This window comes from Chrysemys picta, chromosome 18 (genome assembly GCF_011386835.1).
Source record: "Chrysemys picta bellii isolate R12L10 chromosome 18, ASM1138683v2, whole genome shotgun sequence".
NCBI lineage: Eukaryota > Metazoa > Chordata > Testudines > Emydidae > Chrysemys > Chrysemys picta.
In genome coordinates, this window is record NC_088808.1 from 24,431,499 (window position 1) to 24,454,952 (window position 23,454).

The following is a 23,454-nucleotide window of genomic DNA, read 5'->3' on the forward strand; positions in this document are numbered from 1 at the left end:
CAAAGCATTACAAGTAGAAATACAGTGTAGACAGTCTGACTGCCCTGCCTACCCGTGCCTGTGGGCTAAGGCAAAGTGGGGTTCTGTGTCAGGCCCCCCTCCATGTATGACAGTCTATTTCTGAGCTGGTAGCGGCTGTCTGCAATTTCTGTTCCCATTGCTCCCAAAGGCAGACCTAGATGTTCCTTTTCTCTCGCCTCCTCTTTCCATGCCCGGACCCCCGCCCATCTCTCTCCTCCTGGAACTACATCTCCCAGAAGGCCTGGCGCCTCACCCCGCATGCGCAGTGACGGGCCTGTTCGTTCTCGCTGAGGGAGAAAGACGCAAGCAGCCGCGGGGTCTCGGTGGAGCGGCGGTGGCTGGAGACGGAGAGCGACGGCGCCACATGCATAGGTTGGGCCCCCTCCTCTCTCCTCCCCCCTCCTCCGGCGGCTGCTGGCCCCGGCCCGGCGCTGCCGCCGGAGCCTGGCGCGAGCGAGGAGCGCGCGCCGCGGGGCCCGGCCGGGGGAGCCCAGGGGCCGGAGGCCGAGTCCTCGCGCCCCCTGCTGGGGCGGCGCCGGGGGCCGCGGGGCCTCTGCCCGCTCTTCCCCGCCACTCCCTGGGCTCGCGGGCGGCCTGCTGCTGGGGCGGGGCCAGGGCCTCTGGGCCGGGCAGCCCCTGCCCCACGGAGCCTGCAGCCGGCGCGAGCAGGGGGTGGGTCCCGTCCCCCCCGGCACGCGCGGGAAGTGGGCAGAGACCAAGTGCCCAAGGTCATGCAGGGAGTTAGTGGGGGAGCTGGGAGCAGAGCCCAGCGGTGCCTGTCCGGTGCTCTCAGCGCAGACCCATAAGCGGCCTGCTGGCCCCCTCGGGATTCCTGGGCTGGGGGGTGAGGGAGAGAGGAACAATGGCAAAGCAACTTGCACTCCCTTCAGAGCAGTGCCCGGGCTGCTGGAGAGGGGAGTGGGAGAGCAAAGAGAAAACTGGAGCAAGAGCCAGCTTTTCTTGACAAGTAGTGCCCTGGGGCTACTGGGAGGACGGGTTTAGACATGGGGAAAAAGAGGGATGGAAAAACAGAAATGATAACAATGTGTTTATTGTGATGTATGTTACATTGAATCTTAGTAGCTACTTTTGTTTCTAGACAGATGAATGTAGCTCTCAAAAACATTCAGCATTTGTAGTGCAGAACAATTCAAGGTCCCATTTGCCGTCTTGCCTTCCCAGGAGCCATTGTTACCTGGCATGTCAATATTTAGCAAACTGCAGTCATTGAAGTATTAATGAATCTTTTCCTCCCATGGCATTCCAAAGAGAAGTACTGCAGGACCAGAGCCCTGTCTGAGCTAAGTCACTGTGACAGTACCAAGGTGTTTTAGAATCAATTTGGGTAGCTTTTATTGTAGAAGTTTTGGATGTATTCATAGATTAAAAAGCTTTACATGGAAGAGCATTTTGACTTTCCCACTTCTTGGTTACTGCTGGAATGTATCTGCTCAAATTGAATGCTTGTTTCTTTGCTAAGTCATGATGTTGAGTTCTTCTTTATAGGACCAGCTTTTATGGCATTAAGGAAAACGCCACTGTAAAAATTGCTTATCTTTATAACTGAACACATGACCCTTTGTTTACTAATGGGTTGGTCACTTTTTCTTCTTGAAGGCTAAAACTGGCCTGCCATGTGTAAAAGAGACAATCTGAAGATGATAGGGAATGAATTAATTATGGGACAAGTATGAAAGTTTTGAGAGTCAACCTCAGTATACTAGGTAAGAAGTTGGGCAGGAGTCTTCAGAAAAGAGACTTGTACATTGTAAACTACTGTTACTTCACAGAGAACTTTAAAATATTCTGTCTAGGCATCTTTTTACACATCCCATTTTCATTATTTTATTTGCTCTTTGCCATATTTTCATACAAAGCAACTAATAAAATGTCCTAAGAGTTTTTCTGTTCCCTAATTGAAATTAGTTTTCACTTCATCTTTGGTTATAGTACCAATCATTTCTAGAGACTTCAGATAGGAAATCAATAGGTGAATTCTTAAGACAGCCATCTTAATTCTTAGAGATGGACAGACACACACATTTGTTTCAAATAGCATGTTTTTCAAAGTTTTCTGTGAGGCATGGCTCTCTAACAATGACCGTGATTTCTTCTAACTGTACGAATGTGCTAGATATCAAGCTCATGTGTCATATATGCGTTATTGTCAAAAAGTACTGTGGGAAAAGACTGCCCAGTCGTATTTTGATGGAATCTTAGGCTATGTCTACACTACGCACCTCTTAGCGACACAGCTAAATGATGGGGTCTAAATTAGCTGTTACCACTCAAGAAAGAGATCTTGGAGTCATTGTGGATAGTTGTCTGAAAAACATGCACTCAATGTGCAGGGGCAGTCAAAAAAGCGAACAGAATGTTGGGAATCATTAAGAAAGGGACAGATAATAAGACAGAAAATATCATATTGCCTCTATATAAATCCATGATACGCTCACATCTTGAATACTGTGTGCAAATGTGGTTGCCCCATCTCAAAAAAGATATATTGGGAAAAGGTTCAAAAAAGGGCAACAAAAATGATTGGGGACATGGAACTGCTGCCATATGAGGAGAGATTAATAAGACTGGGACTTTTCAGCTTGGGAAAGAGATGACTAAGGGGGATATGATAGAGGTCTATAAAATCATGACTGATGTGGAGACAGTAAATAAGGAAGTGTTATTTATGCCTTCTCATAACACAAGAACTAGGGGTCACCAAATGAAATTAATAGGCAGCAGATTTAAAACAAACAAAAAAGTATTTTTTCACACAACGCACAGTCAACCTGTGGAACTCTTTGCCAGAGGATGTTGTGAAGGCCAAGACACTAGATAAGTTCATGGATAGGTCCATCAATGGCTATTGTCCAGGATGGACGGAGATAGTATCCCTAACCTCTGTTTGGCAGAAGCTGGGAGTGGGTGACAGGGGTTAGATCACTTGATGATTACCTGTTCTGTTCATTCCCTCCTGGGCACCTGGTATTGGCCACTGTCAGAAGACAGGATACTAGGCTAGATGGACCTTTGGCCATACTGGATCCAGACCATGGTTATGTCACGGCCGTGCCACAGGTGCACAGTGTAGGCTCTCTTTGTCGGCAGGAGAGAGCTCTGCTGCTGACAAAGTACTGTTAAATTAAATAAGTAAAATAAATTAATGGAGATATCCCATCTCTTAGAACTGGAAGGGACCTTGAAAAAAAGGTCATCAAATCGAATCCAGCCCCCTGCCTTCACTAGCAGGACCAAGTACTGATTTTGCCCAGATCCCTAAGTGGCCCCCTTAAGGATTGAACTCATAACCCTGGGTTTAGCAGGCCAATGCTCAAACCACTGAGCTATTCCTCTGTCCCTGTTAACACTGGTGCTTTTCGTCTGTAAAACTTTTGTCGTTTGGGGGGAGGGGTGTGGTGTGTTTGTTTTTTTTTTTTCCCACACCCCTGAACAACAAAAGTTTTACTGACAAAAGTCCAGTGTAGACAAAGTGTGATAATCTGACCCTCCCCTTTATCTGCATCTTCTTTAATCAGACTGTGACAACTGCCTTTCTGTCTAGCCAGCCTGCCTGCATCAGTCTCCTCAAAGGGGACTCCTGATTCAGACCTGTACCTCTTTATATAGCTACGGGCTTTCTTACTAATTTTAATTTGAAGCATGCCATCAGAACTTGTCTCTCACTGAATGCTTTCTTAAAGAAACTTTGCCCACTTAAGATCTCCCTGCTTTTTGCCCTGCATCTTGGTAGGACTGCAGGATGGTACTCATTTGTACATCTTCCTGTTCCTAGTTACAAACTTCTTCAAGAAGATCTCATGATTCAACATTTTTAATACTTAGATCCAGTTTCTACTGTACAAGGCTGTCACAATACTTCTATTTTCCTATTTCATAGTCCTTAAGTATTTCAGCCTAATTGGATATTTTAAATCACCCTTTACTTGCAATTCTCAAAATGCAATACAAAACTCCTGAAGGGGTGCGTGATGGGGTGGACTAGGCCCAGAGGCCCCTGCTGGAGGCCTCAGGGTTCTGCCACATCCATCCCAGGGAAGGAGCAGTGGAGAGGTCCTCCAAGCAGGGTAGAGTGGCTGCAGAGGAAGCAGCCAATCAGGGCCCAGGAGGGCCATATAAAAGGAGTTGCAGAGCAGTAGTCAGTTGCTACTTGGAGAAGAAAGAACTGCAGGCCTGGCAGCCTGGAAGAGCTACAGGGCCACTGACAGTTTGCTAGCAGGAACCGAGGGAGCTCCTGGCTGGTTGCTAGGAATGAATAAGAACTGAGCCTGGGGAGGGCTGTAGGAGGATAGTGTCTCCAGGGAGGAAGCCCTGGTAGTACAGCCCCATACCAGGGCTGGACTACTTAAAGACCAAAGCCCCGGGAGGGCTAGAGAGAGAGAGAGAGACACCACCAGAGGGGTACTGAGATTGGCCCCAGTGGACCATATACACGGAAGGGGTTTGTGCTGGTTAATATGCAGACACTGTGACTCAGCCAGAGCGCTGTGTCACTGACAAACCCGCATGAGAAGCACCCAAAGAGTCACCAGCACTAAAGAACGCAGACGCCCAACCAGAAGGGGGCACTTGGGGTGGGTGCCAACCCCGTTACAGGGGGTTAATCTTAGCAGTGTTGCTGGGAAAATAGATCACTTTTATTGGGTGTGTCTGAGGATATAGTCACATTAATTCACAGTGATCCTGCATGCTGTTTCACGCGAGCAGATCCCAGTGCTCAGAGTCCCACACTGACTTCAGTGGGGCCACCCATGCAAAACAGCTTACAGGATAGGGCCCTAAATTTGCATGACATGAAAACAAACTTTCTAATATGAAAAATGATTTTAACATTTTGTTGTATACAGCCTATTTGCAAATACACACTTTTAAAGAGATTGTCTATAAATATAGTTTCTCTTTCCAGCAGATGCTGAATCCTGCTAATGTGAAATAAGCCCTTCTTTGCTTAATAACTTTAAGAACCTCCCAGTCTCTTATATTTTTGGGGAGAGTATCACTTAGTAAAATGTTCTAAAAATATAATCATGTATACACATTAGAAATATATTAGCAAGGAAGATATTGCTGACCCTTTATTAATGGGCCATTTTTAGCATCTGTTGTCTTTGTTATTACGTAAGACACAGACAATTGTAGTGTTTTTTTTGTTTTTGCTTATGTCATGAAAAATTTAAATGTGGTATGTGGTATTCACAGAGTTATAAAGTTTGACGTGGTTTAAGTAAACAGAGTTTTGTAATGTTTGTCTAAAACAGGGGTGGGCAAACTTTTTGGCCCTAGGGCCACATCGAGTACAGAAATTGTATGGAGGGAATGGTAGGGAAGGCCAGCTGAGGCTATGCCTCCCCAAACAGTGAGGTGTGGCCTGGCCCTTTCCCTCTATCCAGCCCCCTGGAACCTCCACTCAACCCCCCCCCGCTCCCCACCCCTGACTGCCCCCGGTGACTGCCGCGTCCTATCCAAACATCCCTGCTCTCTGCCCCAACCATCCCCTATCCAACCTCCCCTGCTCCCCACCCCTTGACCACCCCCCTATCCAACCCTCCCAACTCTCCCCACCCCACGTTACCTGTGGGGTGGGGGAAAGGGGGGCTCAGTCCTTTCCCTGTGCGTTTCCCCTGCTCGTTTGGCTGCTCTCCCTGGCAGTTGGGCAGGGCTCGCTCCTTGTCTGGGGTTGGCTGCTGGGGACAAGGGCTAAGCTTGCTCTGCCCCTGTCTCCAGCAACAGGGCCCAGGCCCCTTGACCGCCCCACTACTCCTCACCTCTCCCCCTCCCCCCGAAACTCCCTCTGACCATGCCACCTGGAGCACCAGGTCTGGCAGCCCGGCCAGAGCTGCAGCCATGTTGCCCAGGCACTGGGGGAACTGTGACTGCAAGGGAGGGGAGCAGAAGAGGAGTTGCCAGGGGCTAGCCTCCGCCCTGCTCACCACGCTGCCGGGGAGTTGGGTTGGCTCTTCCGCAAGCCTGTCCTGTCCCCGCTCCCTGGCCGGAGTTCGGGGGCCAGAGGGAAGGGTCCTGCGCGCCGGATGTGGCCCGCGGGCTGTAGTTTGCCCCCCTCTGGTCTAAAAGTTCACCTGGCTTCCCCTTGTCAAATATTTCTTGTGAACTTATGTTTTTCTCTGTAAATTTAAGTACTGTAGCCTGTGAAAATGGCATCTTTACAAATGTAGTATTGGGGTGGGGGTTTTATTCTTTTATTGTTTTTGGTTTTTTGAGTAGGTGAAAGTGATCTTCTGGGATTAAGCTAGCGATTGTGGAGTCTGAAAGTTTGGGTTCTGTCTTGTAAATATAGACAATCTTAAGTTTATCTGTTTTTAAGTGTTATCAGACCGAAAGCCTTCATGCTGTTTATTTACATTTCGCAGATACTATTTATTAATAAGTTAAAAAAAAAAAGGTTGTAGCGAGGGACTAATTCCCCACAACTACGTAGTTGTGTGTGATGACAGCATTTCCACAGACTTTCAAAGCTGACTTTCTTTGAAGCTGAGATGATAGAAAATAAATTGGAACTGTGCTACAATGTACTTTGGGACTAAGATCCGAGTACAGGGCTTTACATCTGTAAATGAGAGAGAGATAGTAATTGCAATGAGTCTTACTGGTAATCATATCAATATTTATTTAAATTTATAAAATATAAAAAGATGCCATTCTTAAAACAGTGGGTGTGTTTGACATAAATTAGAGGCAAATAATGCTAGCAACTAATAACCCTGAACTCCCAACCATCACACCATCCTCAACCCCTATCAAGTTCCTCTTACTCCAAAGGTCTTGGCAAATAGATATGCTTTGCAATGTGTCCTGGTGGTCAACAGACCTGGGATGCTTTGGACCAGGGAGAGGAGGTTGCAAGCTGCTCATGGAGAACAACCTATTGCCTCCTTTCTCTTAAATCCAAGGGATTCCAACTTGTGCATATCTGCTGTTGCAAGTGTGGTAGGATGATATAAGAAGAGAGACAATGCCTTAAGTAAGAATGTTCAAGCTATTGGGTGAATGATCATTTTCTAGTAGTACCTCCACTTTTTATTTTTTGCAGCACAAAATGAGTCATCTGAAAAATGGCTATGTCTACACTGCCCATCAATGTCAGCAGTGGGTAGGGTTAGTGTAGAATCATGCAGCAATGAAAAGCAAGTTGCATCCACACTGGAGAGTGTAGCTACCCATGTCAATGAAAGGCTCCATCAACTAGAGGCAGCTGTTAAAAATAGTGTAGATGTGGAAGGTGCTGCTTGGGCTGCAGAGAATCTTGTAGGATATATACCCACAGGCTTCAGGCATACCTTTATTTGCCCAAGCAGTGCCTCACTCTCTGCCCTGGTCTTTATCCCCTTCATAGGGGGGCTAACAGTGTATGTACTTTACATGCCGCCGTAAATGGTGTGCGGTGTAGACATATCTTTAGACACTGCATAAGTCCGTCCATCAAATGATCGATGTACTCTGTAAAGGGATCCTGAAAATTAAGGGACTTCCTACCCCGCACAAAAAAATCCCACCTCATACTTTAAACTATAAATCATTACACCTCTACCCCAATATAACGCAACCTGATATAACACGAATTCGGATATCGCGGTAAAGCAGTGCTTCGGGGGGCGGGGCTGCGCACTCCGGCAGATCAAAGCAAGTTCGATATAACGCGGTTTCAACTATAACGCGGTAAGATATCTTGGCTCCCGAGGACAGCATTATATCGGGGTAGAGGTCTGTTATCCTAGATTTCAAGATGGGTTGAGGCTTCCACCGAAGACAATACTTGGGGGAAAAACAAAGCATCTATTCTGTAGGAAAAACCCTGGAGATACATTCACGTCTAAGCACCATGTATAGACATTTAGTCTTCTGTTAAAGAAAATATGCTATCTGGATTTAAAAACATTGTTTAGATAGATATGTTGTTCTCCTTGTTTGTTTGTTTGTTTAAAGTAACTCCTGAGGTAGGGTGATGAAACTAAACTAAAAATTTGTTACATTGTGTGGTTAGTAAAGGAGGAAAACATTTGCCTTTTTGCCTATAGGAAATGTATGCAAAAGGTCACCAGATTTTAAAAAAAAAAAAATATTCTGTTTCATTACACTAATGTGGACACACTTGATTACAAACACCACTGTATTCTGATACTAGTTGTGTTGGCTAATCTTCCTTCCCACTCCAGTTGTGCTAAATTGTGCCCAGGAATAGTAATCCTGTTGAATAGACAATACATTCAGTGTTGCAGTGCAGCCAGTGGGCACAAGTAAATTTATAATGCAAAGTTGGGTTAGTCTGCTATTAAAGTTGAGGTTTGAAAGTTTGAGATGCTGGTTTTTAAAGTTGAGAACTCAGTTCATATAATTTATTTAGCTATCTTTTATTTGCAAGTGAAATTTTCAGCTTTTAACTTTTTAGCTAGCTCTTTGAGACACATGCCATTTATTTAAATCCAAATTCTGTTGTTTTTTAGCTGTTACTGTAAATGTTAATGAGACAGGAAACATTTTATGTTTTGATATGGGACAAGTTAGCAGGGAAACCAAGCAAGCTTGCTTAGGAGATATTTTGCAGTTTGACGGAATGGTTCCAATTTTGTCTTGGTTTGCCCTGCCTAGATTTGACCTGTCCAGACTTGCTATGGAAGCTGAATCCTGTGTGAGTGCCATGCTAAAAAAATAACCTGAAGCAAGAAATGTTCCAAGTGAGAAGAAAAGAAAAAATAAAACTTACTAATGATCTTTACCACTTTGGTAAATAATCCTTATCAATTTTGTTGAATGTTTTTTTTTTTAGTGAAGCACATAAGTATTTTATAGAGCTGGTGGTTTCTTTACATTGCAATACAAAATCAGACATGTATTTTGTATTAAGCATTAGTTAAATTTTCAGTCATCTAATTCAGTATAATGGTTTTTAGGATTTTATTGCTTTTAATCTGTCTGTCCTAGGTATTTCTAAGGCATTTATCACCTTGGTATCTAAGCACCATATCCCCTTTTTCTTATGTTGTGCTATGTTGTGACAACAGTTGTCAAATGTCATGTCAGACAGGTATGTCAAAACATTTCAGCTCATGCTATCCAAGAGCATCATGATGTGTTGTATATTATTAACATTAATCATTGTATTACAGTACATTTTTGTGGCTTGTCATTCTTTTTTAGTAGTGTTTAAGCAGCCTCATAATAATTTACAGCTGCAATACCAAAAAACCACTTCAGCGTATCTACGTTGAAATTATGGAGATAGCAGGAATTTAATATGAAAAATCCAGATACTCACTTAAATTCTATTGTTTCTGCAGCCACATGGAATTTAAACTTCTGTTTGTCACAGAAGTGATTTAGATATCTGGATTTTATAAACCTTTGTCCTTTGGACAACTGTAAATAATCTCTCACCTCTTCAAGTTGATAAGTTCTTTGTCTGGGACCATAAGTTGATTTCATGAGCACTTACAAGCTAACACAGTTGGACAATTATGACTTTTTGTATTCCATAGTAGTTAATAAGAACATTCTTTAAAATTCTTGTCCTGAATGCTGGAGTGAATTGAACTGCTCTGCAGTACAGGAAGGCTACAGTACATACAATTGTTTGCTCATCATGATTTCTTTAGATAAATAAAGTTCCTCCCTTCTTACTTGATTTGTCTCTTTTTCCAAGTAGCTGGGTGTGACGGGTTGGACCCCTTAAGGTGCCACCTGATGTGCTGGGATATCACTGAACCTGCCTGTTCTGCCAGCCAGGGCACCCTTTTTACCTGTCTTGCTGAGCCAGGCTATTATGCCTCCTCCAGCATACACACTGGCAGGGCCACACCCAACTGCAGAATGAGACAGACACTGAGATCAGCTCTGGGAAGCCTCAGCTTAAGGGATTTACCCCAGCAGTCAGGTGTCCACCTCCCTTGAAGTGCAGACCCAAAGGTATATTATGAAATCCGCCCCCTCCCTCAGTGTGGAGGAAGGTATGCATAGCCGCTTCCCCCCCCCCCCGCCCCCATTATGAATTGCTCAAATGGAGTTTATATTCTAAACAGGAAATAAATTTATTAACTACAAACGGTGAATTTTAAGTGGTTAAAGAGATAGCAAACGGAACAAAGCAGATTACTAAGCAGATAAAACAACACACACATACTAAGCGTGTTTCACTAAAGAAACTGGTTACAAATAGTAATTTCTCACCCTCAATATTGTCACAGGTAGATTGCAGAAAGTCTTGAAAGGCAGCTATACTGACCTGCAGCTTGAGACTTCAGGTATTTCCACTCGCAGACTGGACACCTGCTCAGCTTGGGTTCAACCTTTCTCCCCTCAGTTCAGTTCTTGCTTCCAGGTGTTTTTCAGTGTTTCTTTGGGTGGGGAGGCAGAGGAGAACCATGATGATGTCACTCCCCTGCCTTATATAGCTCTTGTGTATGGCGGGAACTCTTTGTCTCCCAGTGGCATTCCAAGGGTGGGTCCAGTACCAGGTGACTCAGACCCATGTCTCTGCAGGGCTCTGGCAGCCGTTACTCGTAGGCTGTCTGGAGCGTCCACAGGAAGACTACGCTCTTTCACATCCATTGTCTTTGCTAATGGGCCATTAGACCTGTCTGGATTTTCCATTGTTGTACCTGAAGGGCTAGTTGGGGGGTGACACCCAACGAAACACATTTGAAATACAGATACATAGTCAATATTCCTAACTTCAGATACAGAAATGGTACAGGCACACACATTGGATAATCACATTCAGTAAATCCTAACCTTTCCAATTATATCTCACATGAGCCATCTTGCATAAAGTATATATCAGTTATGTCGTATTCATTTCATAAGCATATTTTCATAAAGAATATGGGGTGAAACATCACACTGGGTGTTTCAGAGCAGGCTGTATTCCTAATATTTGTATTTAGAGCAGTGAGACTGAGCACAGTCATTTATTGACATTGTTATTCATGTGCTTCTCTTTTTGCTGAATTGGAGTTGGTTATTTTGGTCACTTACGGAATTTAGTAACGTTTCTTTATGCAGTTGGAAGGCTTCAAACTACATGCCATACCTATCAGATGCATTCCTTTACTTTCGTAAGGACATGTCTATGCTACAAAATTAAGTCGACCTACCTTATGCTGGCATACAGCTGCTGCAGTAATTACATCGCTTGGCCTGTCTACACTTTGCTCCTTGGATCAGCGATGTGCTTCCTCACCAGCAGCGTTGGTATCGATTGTACTGTCAGTGTGGGACATTGTGGGATGGCTCCTGAAAGCCAGTAACAGTCGGTGGAAGCAATGCAGTGTTTACACTGACACTGTGTTGACCTAACTACGTCGACCTTGACTGTACGCCACTCGTGGAGGTGGAATTATAACGTCAGAGTAGCAGGGCAGTTACATCAGCGGGAGCAAAATTTAAGTGTGAAGACTTCCTTAGTTAGGTTGACGTAAGCTGTCTTGTGTCGACCTAACTCTGTAATGTAGACCAGAGCCAAGGTTCACAAGCTATACCTTAGGGCTAATCTACAGTGGCAACGCTAAAGCGGTGCCGCGGCAGTGCTTTAACGTGGCTTGTGTGGTTGTGGCAGAGCACTCCCAGCGCTCTAAAAAAACCACCTCCATGAGTGGTGTAGCTATCAGCGCTGGTGCACTGTCTACACTGGTGCTTTACAGTGCTGAAACTTGCTGCACTTGGGGGTGGCGGGGTGTTTTTTCACACCCCTGAGCGAGAAAGTTGCAGCGCTGTAAATTGCCAGTGTAGATAAGCCCTGAGTCTTTCTCTTCAGTTTCCAGTCAGTTTGCCCTGTTACTCCAGACTTCCACATGACTTTAGAAGCATTGTTGAAAACTGGTGAGTGGGAGCAGTGCCTCTCATTGGCGCAGTGCTTTTTCCAGAGGCTGAGTTCAATAGCAGTCATTAGCAGGCCAATCAGCTTAATTTATGGAGGACTATAAAACCATAAAAGCTTCTGATTCTGTTTTCTAGATGAAATAAGATTGACTGCACCATGTGAAAACCCAAATGAATTAAAACTTTTTGTCAACACAGTTGTAGTGACTGGCAACCGACTCACCAGTTCACAGCTTAAGGCTTGTACACACTAGTGCTTACTTTGATATAACTCAAGTCATTTAGGGGTGTGGAAAAGCTACCCCCGAGTGACGTGAGTTATACCAACCTAAGCACCGGGGTGGACAGCGCTTTGTCGGCGGGAGAAGCTTTCCCAGCGACACAGCTACTGCCGCTTGGAGCGATGACAGGAGAGCTCTCTCCCATTGGAATAGAGCGTCTGCATTGGGAGCGTTACAGCAGCGCAGCTACGTCGGTACAGCTGCACCACTGTAGCAATTCTAGTGTAGACTAGCCCTTAGGGCATGGTTACACTGAAAGCACTGTCGTGGGAGCGCTCCCGCAGCAGCGCTCTGAAGTGCGAGTGTGGTTGCGTGTGAGCGCTGGGAGAAAGGTCTCCCAGCGCTCCTGGTAATCTACCTCCACGAGGGGTTTAGCTCTGAGCGCTCGGAGCCTGTCTACACTAGCGCTTTAAAGCGCTCTGACTTGCTGCGCTCAGGGGGGTGATTTTCCACCCCCTTGAGCCAGCAAGTTAGAGCGCTATAAAATGTAAGTGTAGCCAAACCCTGAGTCTCACGCATCTTGACCTTGAATGGTCTTTTATTGTGTTTGAATTTCCACCACAAAGAGACAGATACTTTTTGCATGTTCATTTCAGGAATCATAATGCTAGAGCCCATGGGCCGTAGTTTGCCCACCCCTGGGCTAGAGTATTTATCAATACAGATGCTCATAAGTGTCATTATTCAAAGTTTATATTGTTTTAGTATTGAAGTTCACAATAGTAATAGCTTAAAAAGCTGCATGACAGTGGAGAACCTCTCAACTATTCTGTGCCTAGATGTTCTGTCTCTTGATTTGATGGGTATAATACAACTGATGCAGACATCTGCTGATGAATGTAGTATGTTAGGGAAACGACAATTTTTGTATATTTATAAATATCTTTTTTTTCTCTCTTGACAGCATAATACACTTTAAAAGATTATATTGAGGTAACCTGATATGTTCTGCCATGTTGTGGCACTCTAACTTGTCAACTTATTTTTAGATATACTGCACTCATGTGTCAAGATATTAAAAATGTGTGTGGGAGTATTAATTTGGATTCTGAGCATCACCTGATATTGAGTCACTCCTTTGTGGAGCCTTCTTGGAGTAAAAACATGCTGTGCTTTTATTCTGATAATCAGAATTAACTCTAAATTGTCTCTAACCGAAGCCTGTCCTGTATTTTCAAATGAATATATAAATGCACCAATGTCACTTGTAAAGCCTTACTTCAGTAATAAACTTCCCATCCAAATCCTCTCCATAGTCACCAATGATGATCCTACAAGTAAGAAAGCAGACTGATTCGGGGGTTAAGTATATTGAATCTTCTTTCTAGCCACACAAGAAAAACTTCTACAAGATCACCTATAGGACCATGGCTGGCAACGTTTGAATTCGTATTTTCAAATCCAAATCTCCCAAGTCATATTTGCTGCAGTATGTCCGATGATTTACTTGAGTTCTGAGAGTGAATCTCCACAGGGGGGTTAGTCTGAAGCTTTTCTGATGCATGTCAGATGACTCTCAGTATGCAAGTTGCACCAGTAGTATGCACATGGAACACCTATTCCATTTTCAGTTTGCATCATGTGAACATAGCATAGCATTCTCCAGGAGTATCCCTTGGTCCTTTGCTTCCTTGCTCAGCAGTGTGCATCCTGGGATTGTTTTCACTGGGAATTGTGGGAATTTAAAATAAAAAGAAACATTTTAATTATTGCCGGAATAGTTGAGTGTGCGTGTGGTCATTGAAAGGCAGATAATGTTTGTTTAGGATATAGTTTGGAAGCAGAAGAAAAAAATGGTTCAGGCATTCTAACTGCATGTTGTTTTGCATAATATTTGTGAGGGGGATGGGGAAAGCCTTGCTGATGGGTGGGAGGCTGAGGTCCAGACACTTGCTCAAAGGTTCAAGCAGCCAGCAAGACATCCCACGGAGAACACAAACACCCAGGGGAATGCTGTCTGGGATGCCTCTTGTTTGTGTTTTGAATCTTATGCCTGAACATGTTGCCCATGTGGGGGTAGAGGGGTGTTGGGATGCAGACATTTTGAGCACGGGGGTATTTTGTGTGGGTGATTGACGTTTAACATTCCCTATGTGCTTTTGTAAAAGCTTATGAATGTTCAGCTCTATTTAAAGGATTTTCTGTGTTAAAATCAATGATTTCTCATAATGGATGCATTGTAAACTGTTTTATTAGGAAATAACAATAAAAAACAAAGTTTTAATGAAACCAATGGAAAAATATCTGTATTTGGAAATGCCTTTAACTAATCTTCTTAAGTAACTAGATGCACACAAACTTTTAACTACTGCAACGGGGCAAACAAAACTCCAAGTGCAATAGTAAGGACATTTCAAATACAACAATTTGGAGCGTTGGAGGGGGGGTGCATAAAGTTAAACACAAGTATACACCTTGTTGCTGGTGGTTCTTGTCTGCATGGGTTCTGGGATTGAGTGTCGTGGCTCAAAATTCTCATGGGCATTGCAAGGCTCAAAAGAGCTGGACACAAGTGCAAGTGTTCTTAGTGTCTACAGCAGTGGTTCTCAACCTATTGACCGTTGTGGGTCGCATATGCATCTTGTGGGCTGCATCCACACAATCTATATACTACCTGTATGGCCCTGAGGATGTCACGTGAGCTGCAGCTGTGGGCTTATTGGGCCGCTAGCAGGCCGTAGGTTGATAACCACTGGTCTAGAGCTTGCAGCTGAGAGGTGAATGGGAGCCGCTGGGAGCATTGCTGCAGCAATGCGGAGGTTAGGAGTTGCTGCTTGTCCCAGTAGCCAGCATTGTCCAGGGCCAGAAGGACCTGACTGGATCCCAAGTTAAGGGACTGCTGGCCTAGCAGGCGCATGTTTTCCAGGAGGGCATTCTGGCTCGGGATAACATCTATGAGTTGCCTCTGCATTTCTGTCTTTCCATGCTCTACTTTGTCACGGTGATGCCACTGCATCGCTGTCTTTGGTCACTGCCACAGTCTCCTAGGAGAGCTGCATTCCTCGTTTGCAGCCTCCACATCTCACTAGCCTGCCTTTCCTCTGTGACGGTGCCAGGAGTTCTACAAACATCTCATCCTGAGCTTTGCTTTTTCTCCCCTTCAGGTTGGCCAGCCTACTGGAAGTAAATAGAGGCCCAGGCCTTGATGGTCTGGCTGCTGCAGGCATTGTGGTTGTGGGAGTAGGAGATGGAAAGAGTCACTTGTTCGTATCCCAGACAAGTCATGGTAGCTTTTTTTTTTTTCTGAGTATGTATATGTGGCTTTATCTCTCTGAGCTTCCTCCAAAGAATGGGAAGTGATCTGCATGTATAAAGGGTAGTAGGTACATTTGGCTTTGTCTATCATATCTGCTTTCAAGCTGTGTGGGGTGGGGTGTTTGGAGCTATGTTCCAGGTTTGTTTTTGTGGTTTGTGTGCTGGAGATGCTTCTATGGCATTGGAGCTGTAAAGGGCAGAGGTTATGGAAGGTGAGCTGGATAGTAATCTCCTTTGGGCTATCCTCCTTCTGGATGATGTTACACAGAGGCTGGTGACTAGGAGGAGAGAATGATCTTATTCAAAACGACAAAGGGCAGACCAGTGAGAGATGCTCAGAAGTTAGTCACCAGGACATTGCCACAAGAAGTGCTGCAAGAGTGGAAGGAGCTTGCAGTCCACAAGGGGGGGGGGGGGTCATGGACATGAGGCTATTCCCTATAATGTGCAAAACAAAATCAAGGTATTACTTAGTCTTTAAGTTCTGCTGTATCTCCCTTGCAGACATGGAGAGAGTGCAGAGAAAAATAGAAGGGATCCTATAATAATTGTCAGCTACAATGCATCTTACAGGGCATTTGTTCCTCAGTGGGGAGCAATATTGTTTGTGCCTTGACCGGGCAGGCAGCGTGCATTTATATCTCATGTAAACGAACCAAATTTTTTTTCCTATAAGCACTGTCTCAATAAACTGAATTTTGCACAAATGAATGCTTTCGTTATTCAAATCTGCTGCAGAAGTGTGAGTTGAGAACACATTGTAATTCTGCCATGCTGGCAGGCACCATTTTGAAGTAACAGAAGGAGGGGGGAAGGAGGCAGAGGCTCTTAGCTAACATCTGTCAACAATAATAATGAATAATAAATTGTAAAGATAGGTACTTACATGCTGAAGTTCCCACCAGGAGTCTGACTTCCTACCTGGCCTGAGTTTCTGGTGGGGATTCAGTCTCATCCAACACAGGGCAGAAATCGTGGTCCATTGTGGCAGGGCAGGACTGGGGCTGGCTTTCCAGCTGGCCGTTGTCAGGCTACTGAGTCCCAAAAGGATCCCGGCTCTCAGGGGACAGCCCATCTTCTGATGTGTCGAGCTGGTCATCCTTGCTGTGGGGGACAGTGCGGCAGCAGCTCCAGATAGTGCCTGGGTTGGGTTGTACTATAGCGGGGATAGGCAACCTATGGCACGCGTACCAAAGGTGGCATGCGAGCTGATTTTCAGTGGCACTCACACTGCCCAGAATCCTGGCCACCGGTCCAGGGGGCTCTGCATTTTAATTTAATTTTAAATGAAGCTTCTTAAACATTTTAAAAACCTTATTTACTTTACATACAACAATAGTTTAGTTATATATTATAGACTTATAGAAAGAGACCTTCTAAAAACGTTGAAATGTATTACTGGCACGCGAAACCTTAAATTAGAGTGAATAAATGAAGACTCGGCACACCACTTTTGAAAGGTTGCCAACCCCTGTACTATAAGTAGAATCTTGTCCAGTTAATAAAAAAATTAAAAAAAAAAAAATGGACAGATCACATTGCCCTACCGGATTGTCTCCTTTTATCCCTTCTGTCAACATACTTTCTTGTGAGCTTCTAAGTCTTTATCCAGCACTGGTTAGCATCTTGTGGATAGCTGCTTTGCAATGTCCATGAAAAGGTCCTTATGTGTGTGGCTGGCCACAAGAGTTTCCTGAATTTATGCTTCACTCCAGATGGTGAGGAAGTCCAAAGTGTCAGCACAGCTCCCAGTAGCTGCATGCAGCATGTTGTGGGGCTTTTGGAGTGCTATTGTGGGTGGATCACCAGTATAATGGTACAATGGGATCCAAGAGCAAATTGGTGCAGAGCCAGATGTTTCCATCTTTTCAAGGGGAGAAAGGTCACCCTGGAAACTTGGTATCAGGAAAGGGAGGGCACACAAGTAAATTGACAGGTCAGCAATGGTCGACCTGCAAAGCATTGTGGGGTAGCCTTTGAAAGCGTGCAAAAAGTAGTGCACAGCAATTGTGTGCGCATAAAACACCAAACAAAATCCATTTAAAGTAATCCTAGTCCACTATGCAAGAGAGTACCAGTGTTCCTGATAAATGCAGAGGTAGTGCTCAGTGATGGATTGTGTCATTTGTATGCAAGCATTTTCAAACTGGATTAACTAGATTGGATCCAGTTTAAAACTCCAGTGTTAAACAAGCCCTCTGAGAAGGCAGTAGCTATTATCTGAAAGACTTTTGTTGGCTGATCTTGTTGGCCTGATTTTTACTGGGAAAAGAAATGTTAATGTAAGTGAGCTAACTTGAGGTGAAAACTAAATGAAGATAAGACCGTTTATATGTGTGTGCATATACACACACACACACACACAGACACACACAATTTTTACACAGATTAGCAGGTTAAGTTAAAAGACTAACTTCACCTGCTGTGTGTAAAATCTGCGAAGTGCTTTATCTTCATTAGGATTTTACCTCAAGTTAGCTAACTCAAGGTAATGCCTCTTGATTTTCCCATACAAGGAAGATAAGACTAATGAATTTAAAGCTACTTCCCAGCATTGTTCATGAATTTGGGATGAAACAAGTTTTTCCCTCCTGGCTTGCTGATCAGGTTTTTGGAATTTCTAGATTAGTGAATGAGGGTGTGGGGAGAAGTGAGGCATGGTCTGAGTCTGGAGTATCATAAACTGAGCTCCACTACTGACTCATCCTTGTAGTATTGGGCAAACAACTTTACCTCTCTCTTTTTTTCCAGTCTGTAAAATTATAATTCTTTACTATCCAATCTCCTCGGAAGTAATTTTATTTGATATTTGTGACATTCCTTGAAGATGAAAAGCCCTACATAAGTGCTAAGTATTAAAATCTCTTTTGAATCCAAACTTTAGTTATAGTCTCAAAAGTGTCTCTAAAAATGATTGTGTTCTTCTCACTTGTTCTGTTTATATGTAATTTTTTTTTTTAAACTGTCAACCCTGAAAACTCAGTTTAGGAGTTGAAAGTCAAGCTGAGTTCTTTCAGGCACATCCATCATCATAAGTGATAAAGATTTTTAAGGCTATATTCTGCCTGGGTTTTACTTATAGAACTCCAGTGTCTTCAAATGGTACTGTACATCAGGAGTAACTTAGGTCAGAAGTTGATCTTGAAATTGGAATTTAGTTTAATAAGTCATGAATGTATGAGCCAGAATGAAATTCAACTTTCTCTCCCATTGCTGTATTGGCTCTGAAGAGCTAAGGGGAGTTGAAAAAATGATTCCCAACATGACTTCATATTAAGTGATAATATGGACATCACTGGAAAGAAAAAGCGGGCAATCTAGAGAAACATTATGTAGAACAACAGTAGAAAAAGAAGCCAGAGCCATGAATATGGCACTCAGAAGCCTGACTGACCAGCACAAGACCAAAATAAATAGTGGAAACTGGTAGAAATCCTGTGTATCTGAGGGTGCAGGAGGATAAAGAAAGGAGGAGATAAATTTTCCTGTTTTCTGAAGTATCCACCTCACTCCTTCACCCCTGCCCCCCAACCAAATAAATAAGTTGATATGACCTGTTTCATATTGATTAACTTGCAGTCCTGGCTTTCAAGCTGTGGACAATGAACTTTGGTAAATGCTTTCTTTTCCTGCCTCATAACTAAGCTAGTGGGGTTGGAAATATGCTGTCTATCTTTTATGGAAAGTATGTTTGAAAGCTCTTACCCTTGAAAGCATTCTGGGTCCAAATTCTGCCTTCCTGTGTGACATGCAGCTCCAGAGTGAATAATTGGAATTGGGCCTTAAGTCCAAAATATTATTTGTTTCCTATATTTTTGCTGTTTATTTTCCAAAGAATTTACACTTCCATCTTGCTGTCTGCTTCAGCTTTCAGACACTCTGGGCCAAATTCTGTGCTGACTTGCATCCAGTTCAGGAAATCAAGTTGGCACTGAATTTGGCCAGGTATGTTTCTGGAGAAAATGTGGTTAAATAGTCAGTTGGAACTCCAGCTCACCTTGTGCTTGAGTTAATTAAAATGCTGTTGTCACTTTGAACTCCAAGTAGGTCCTCTGTTCTATATCAAGGGATCCCAGGAATCTAGGACTGTCAAAAGATTTTTGTATTGTATGCAAATTCTCAGAGTTGCCTTAAAGTTATTTAACTGCTTTGAAATCCTTACTCACCTTTCTAAAGCTAGTTTAAGGATATTTCTTGCTTTTTTTTAGTACAGTTTTGTGAAGGAAAGATGAGTGCACTGATCTTTTCGCTTTTTAGAGAGCTATCATTGGCAGTCTTTTCTTCATAAATAACTTTCTGGTTATACTTTCTCATTTCCTCCACAGTTGAAGGTAATGTTATGACTAGCAAACAAGAGGAGCGTGTGAAGAAATAGCTGGCTTCCTTCTTACCAAAGCTGAATTTGCATTATTGCCTCCAACTACTAAATCTAACTGCAGGGATTTTATCATATAAAAAAATCGTATGTTTTAGTCTCAAAAATAAAACTCTTATTCAAAAGGTGAGCAAATTAAGTCCTTAGAATAATGAATAGCTTTCCAAATAACCTAGCAAAAATGTTTAGTTTGATAAAAAACATTTTAAAAGTGTTTTGACCTACTCCAGGTTCCAAATAGTATGTCTTTACATAATTGAAAATGCAACTTTCAAATGGATCTCTTTATCCTACAGTCTTTAATACTAAGTAAAAGCATACCAGCCCCGTTTTTAAATTATACCAACTATTAATTAGTGGTGAAAAGCATTGAATAGTCTTCCTATATTTCAGTTGCCATTGTGAAAGAGGTTGCCTTTGCAAAGTAAAACTTCTCCCTAGTAACAACTTGTAAAATCTAATGAAAATGTTCCTTATTCTTTAATGCGTGCACACACACACTCTTGCTGTACAGTCCCCTTTGAACAAAAAAACCTTTTGTAGTGCATGTGCAAGGTTAAAATGTACAAGCTCAACAAGAGATTGTTTTCACTATTAAAAACAGAGACTTTGTGAAACCCTATGCAAGTATTTGAGATGTAATTTTACTTTAGGGATCTGAAACTCATCAGATGCAGGTTAATTATAAAATGTCATGTATAATAGGGGAACTTTGCAAAACTAGGAACTTGCCTCCCCTCAAAACGTACACAGTGCATTGTCTCTCATCCAGAATGAGTTAAAATGAATTAATAATTCTACGCCATGGTGCCTGGGTACTGTAGTGATGAGGGCCATAAAAATACCTAGGCAGCTCTTTAACTCATCCTGATGTGGTTATATATATCAAAATTTGTATGTTATAGCTAACTTGTTTTAGGTCCATAGATGCAATACTTTGTATTTTAGATGCAATATCTTGTAAAAACTGAGGAATACAATGACGTATGTCACTATATACATCATTTTTTCTGGTCACCTGGAAGTTGCTTTAACATAGGTATTTATAATCTATTTCTTGATTTTTTATTGTAAGGATAATTTGTTGCAAGAAATCATTTGTTAGAAACCTTATGTTGCTGGCACAGTTCTGTCACATTAATAGAACTTCTCCATTCGTTTAATGAGGCAGTCACTTTTAAAACTTTTTGTAAAGGTACCATGTATTCTTCTTGAAGTCTTTTTTTGGTTTAATATATCCGAGGAGTAGCCATGTTAGTCTGTATCCACAAAAACAATGAGGAGTCCGGTGGCACCTTAAAGACTAAGATTTCTTTGGGCATAAGCTTTTGTGGGTAAAAAAACCCCACTACTTCAGATGCAACTGAAGAAATGGGTTTTTTTACCCACAAAAGCTTATGCCCAAAGAAATCTTAGTCTTTAAGGTGCCACCGGACTCCTCATTCTTTTGATTTAATATCACCTTCAAGTGGAGAGAGGATCTCAGCATGAACTACAGCCTTTGGATTGATTTTTGTTAAGGATACTCTGAGTCTCCTTTGCAAGCTTAGAAAATGCTTTGTAAGTTGAGGTGTTCCGACATTTCTATATATAAAGATTATATATGACAGCTATTTATGGCTTATCTTCCTTTGGATGATAGGGTTTTGCTTGTCAAGTTGAACCATAGATGAGGGAACTTGGGTAAGGAGTTGTTGGTGAGCCATGCTTTTGAACCATCAGGGTTTCTTTTAAAAATTCTGTGCCCAGTTAGGGAAGCTAATAAATATTATTTGGAGAGGATCCTGTGGTTTAGTGCCTGGTGTGGCCGGAAAGATCTTTAAAGGAGTACAAAGAGGAGAGTGATGTGCCTGCAAATCATAAATCATACTTGCGTTCCTCGAGTGTGGGAGCAAGGAGCATTGCGAGATCAGGCTTCACTGAAGGTGCTAGAGCTGATAGGGAACAGACAGGCATTCCATTTATTATTGTATTTAAGTACCCATCACCATAGTATTTGGGTGCTCTACCATATACAGGGTGGTGGAGCTGGTCATAATTCTCCCTACCATACTAACACTCAAGAAGGCCTACATCTGACGGTGAGGAAATGCGTGGTCAGCTAAGGTAATTTTCTTTGTAAGAAATCAGGTGAGGTTAATGGCTGCTCAGTTTTCTTCTCTGTAATTGTGCTTACACAAATTATATTGTCCATGTTAATATGGTTTTCACAAATGATTCTTTAACATCTTAATTTAAATAAATAGAGGAAAAAGGGAAATTTCTTTTGAATAACTTGACCATTTTATCACATGTCAACGGCAATATGCCTTATCTATCTAGATGTTTTAATTGGATAGTTATGACATGTTAGTTAACAGGTGCAAAGATCACACCTTTAAATCCTAAACTAGACAAGTTGCATCTGATTAATATTGCAATATCTGATTATATCATCATATAGTTACATATTTGGCAAACACTTCTGACCAACCTTTATTTTTAATTAATGGAGATATCCCATCTCCTAGAACTGGAAGGGACCTTGAAAGGTCATGGAGTCCAGCCCCCTGCCTTCACTAGCAGGACCAAGTACTGATTTTGCCCCAGATCCCCAAGTGGCCCCCTCAAGGATTGAACTCACAACCCTGGGTTTAGGAGGCCAATGCTAAAACCACTGAGCTATCCCTCCCCCCCTTTATATTTCTAACATAATGAAAGATTTTAAATACTATGATACTTTTTTGGTTTATTTAGCCACTAAGAAGCAAGTAAGTCGTTCACTAAATACTTAGCTGCTGTTGTACTGTAATGGACTGCGCAGTTTTCCTTTCCAACTTGAGGTTTCTTCAGTTTGTTTTGTCATTTAGAGAATTTCTGGATCATGGCCCGCAAGTACATTCCTGTGAGTTGGGATGTTCGAGGAGACCTTGTTGAATGAGTTCTACTACTGAATAGCAATGAATTCTGTGCATGTTTATGTATGGGTGGTGCTAGTTATATGAGTCTCTTTAGCAGAAAAGGCAAATTGAATAGTGTAGAAGACAGAATCCTCTTTATTTCACATAAAAGCAGGAATTTCTGTCGGTCATGGGGCTACTAGACCCAAACACTTATTTTAAACTGCAGCATAGCTTAGTATGTGTTCTGATAAATCTTATTCACATGTACTCCTTTGCTCACTGAGCACTGACCTGACCATATAATATGTCAAAATGGGACTCCTTTTCCCCCTTCTACCTCCCTGAGTCTGAGTGTCGTCATGCTGGCCTCCACCATTAGAAATTAGAAGGGTAATCCTGAGGGTGTTCTCCCTCCCCCACCTCCCCTCACCCCAGTGTGGCACTTTGGGGGAGAGCTTTACTGTTATTAGTGAAAATAGAGTAATGTTTAAGTTACCAGAGCTGAGGGCAGCTTTAATGTATGTGGAACTGGCCAATATGATGTCACTGAACCCTGCAAGTGCACGTGAGAAATTTTGAAGATGACATTATCAATTTGAAGTGTTTTACAGTGATGAAGGATGGCCCAATAACTAGGGATGTTGCCTGGGGTTTGGGAGGTGGGGCTAGATTTAAAATTTTTATTAAAAGCTAATGTTAAAAAAATTTATAGAATACAAAGGTTCAGAAAAGAGTATCTGTACATCTGGGTATAGTGTTTAGATTGTCCACAAATACAAAGTTTGTTTTTAAA

General features: G+C 42.7%; 1 protein-coding gene across 8 annotated transcripts in view; it reads left to right on the forward strand.

Annotated features, from left to right (window-relative positions):
* The first annotated feature begins 244 nt into the window (after nucleotides 1–244).
* The window catches only part of GAPVD1 (GTPase activating protein and VPS9 domains 1), a 64,758-nt gene continuing 41,548 nt past the window's right edge, over nucleotides 245–23,454 (forward strand). For 6 of the 8 annotated variants that reach the window (XM_065571927.1, XM_065571930.1, XM_065571928.1 and 3 more), the window contains exon 1: nucleotides 245–393. In XM_065571927.1, coding sequence (XP_065427999.1) covers nucleotides 386–393 — 8 coding nt within the window. In that variant the 5' untranslated portion in view covers nucleotides 245–385. Of the gene's footprint in view, nucleotides 394–8,643; nucleotides 8,779–23,454 lie in introns of all 8 variants that reach the window. The other 2 variants (XM_065571934.1, XM_065571933.1) reach the window with 2 other exon arrangements.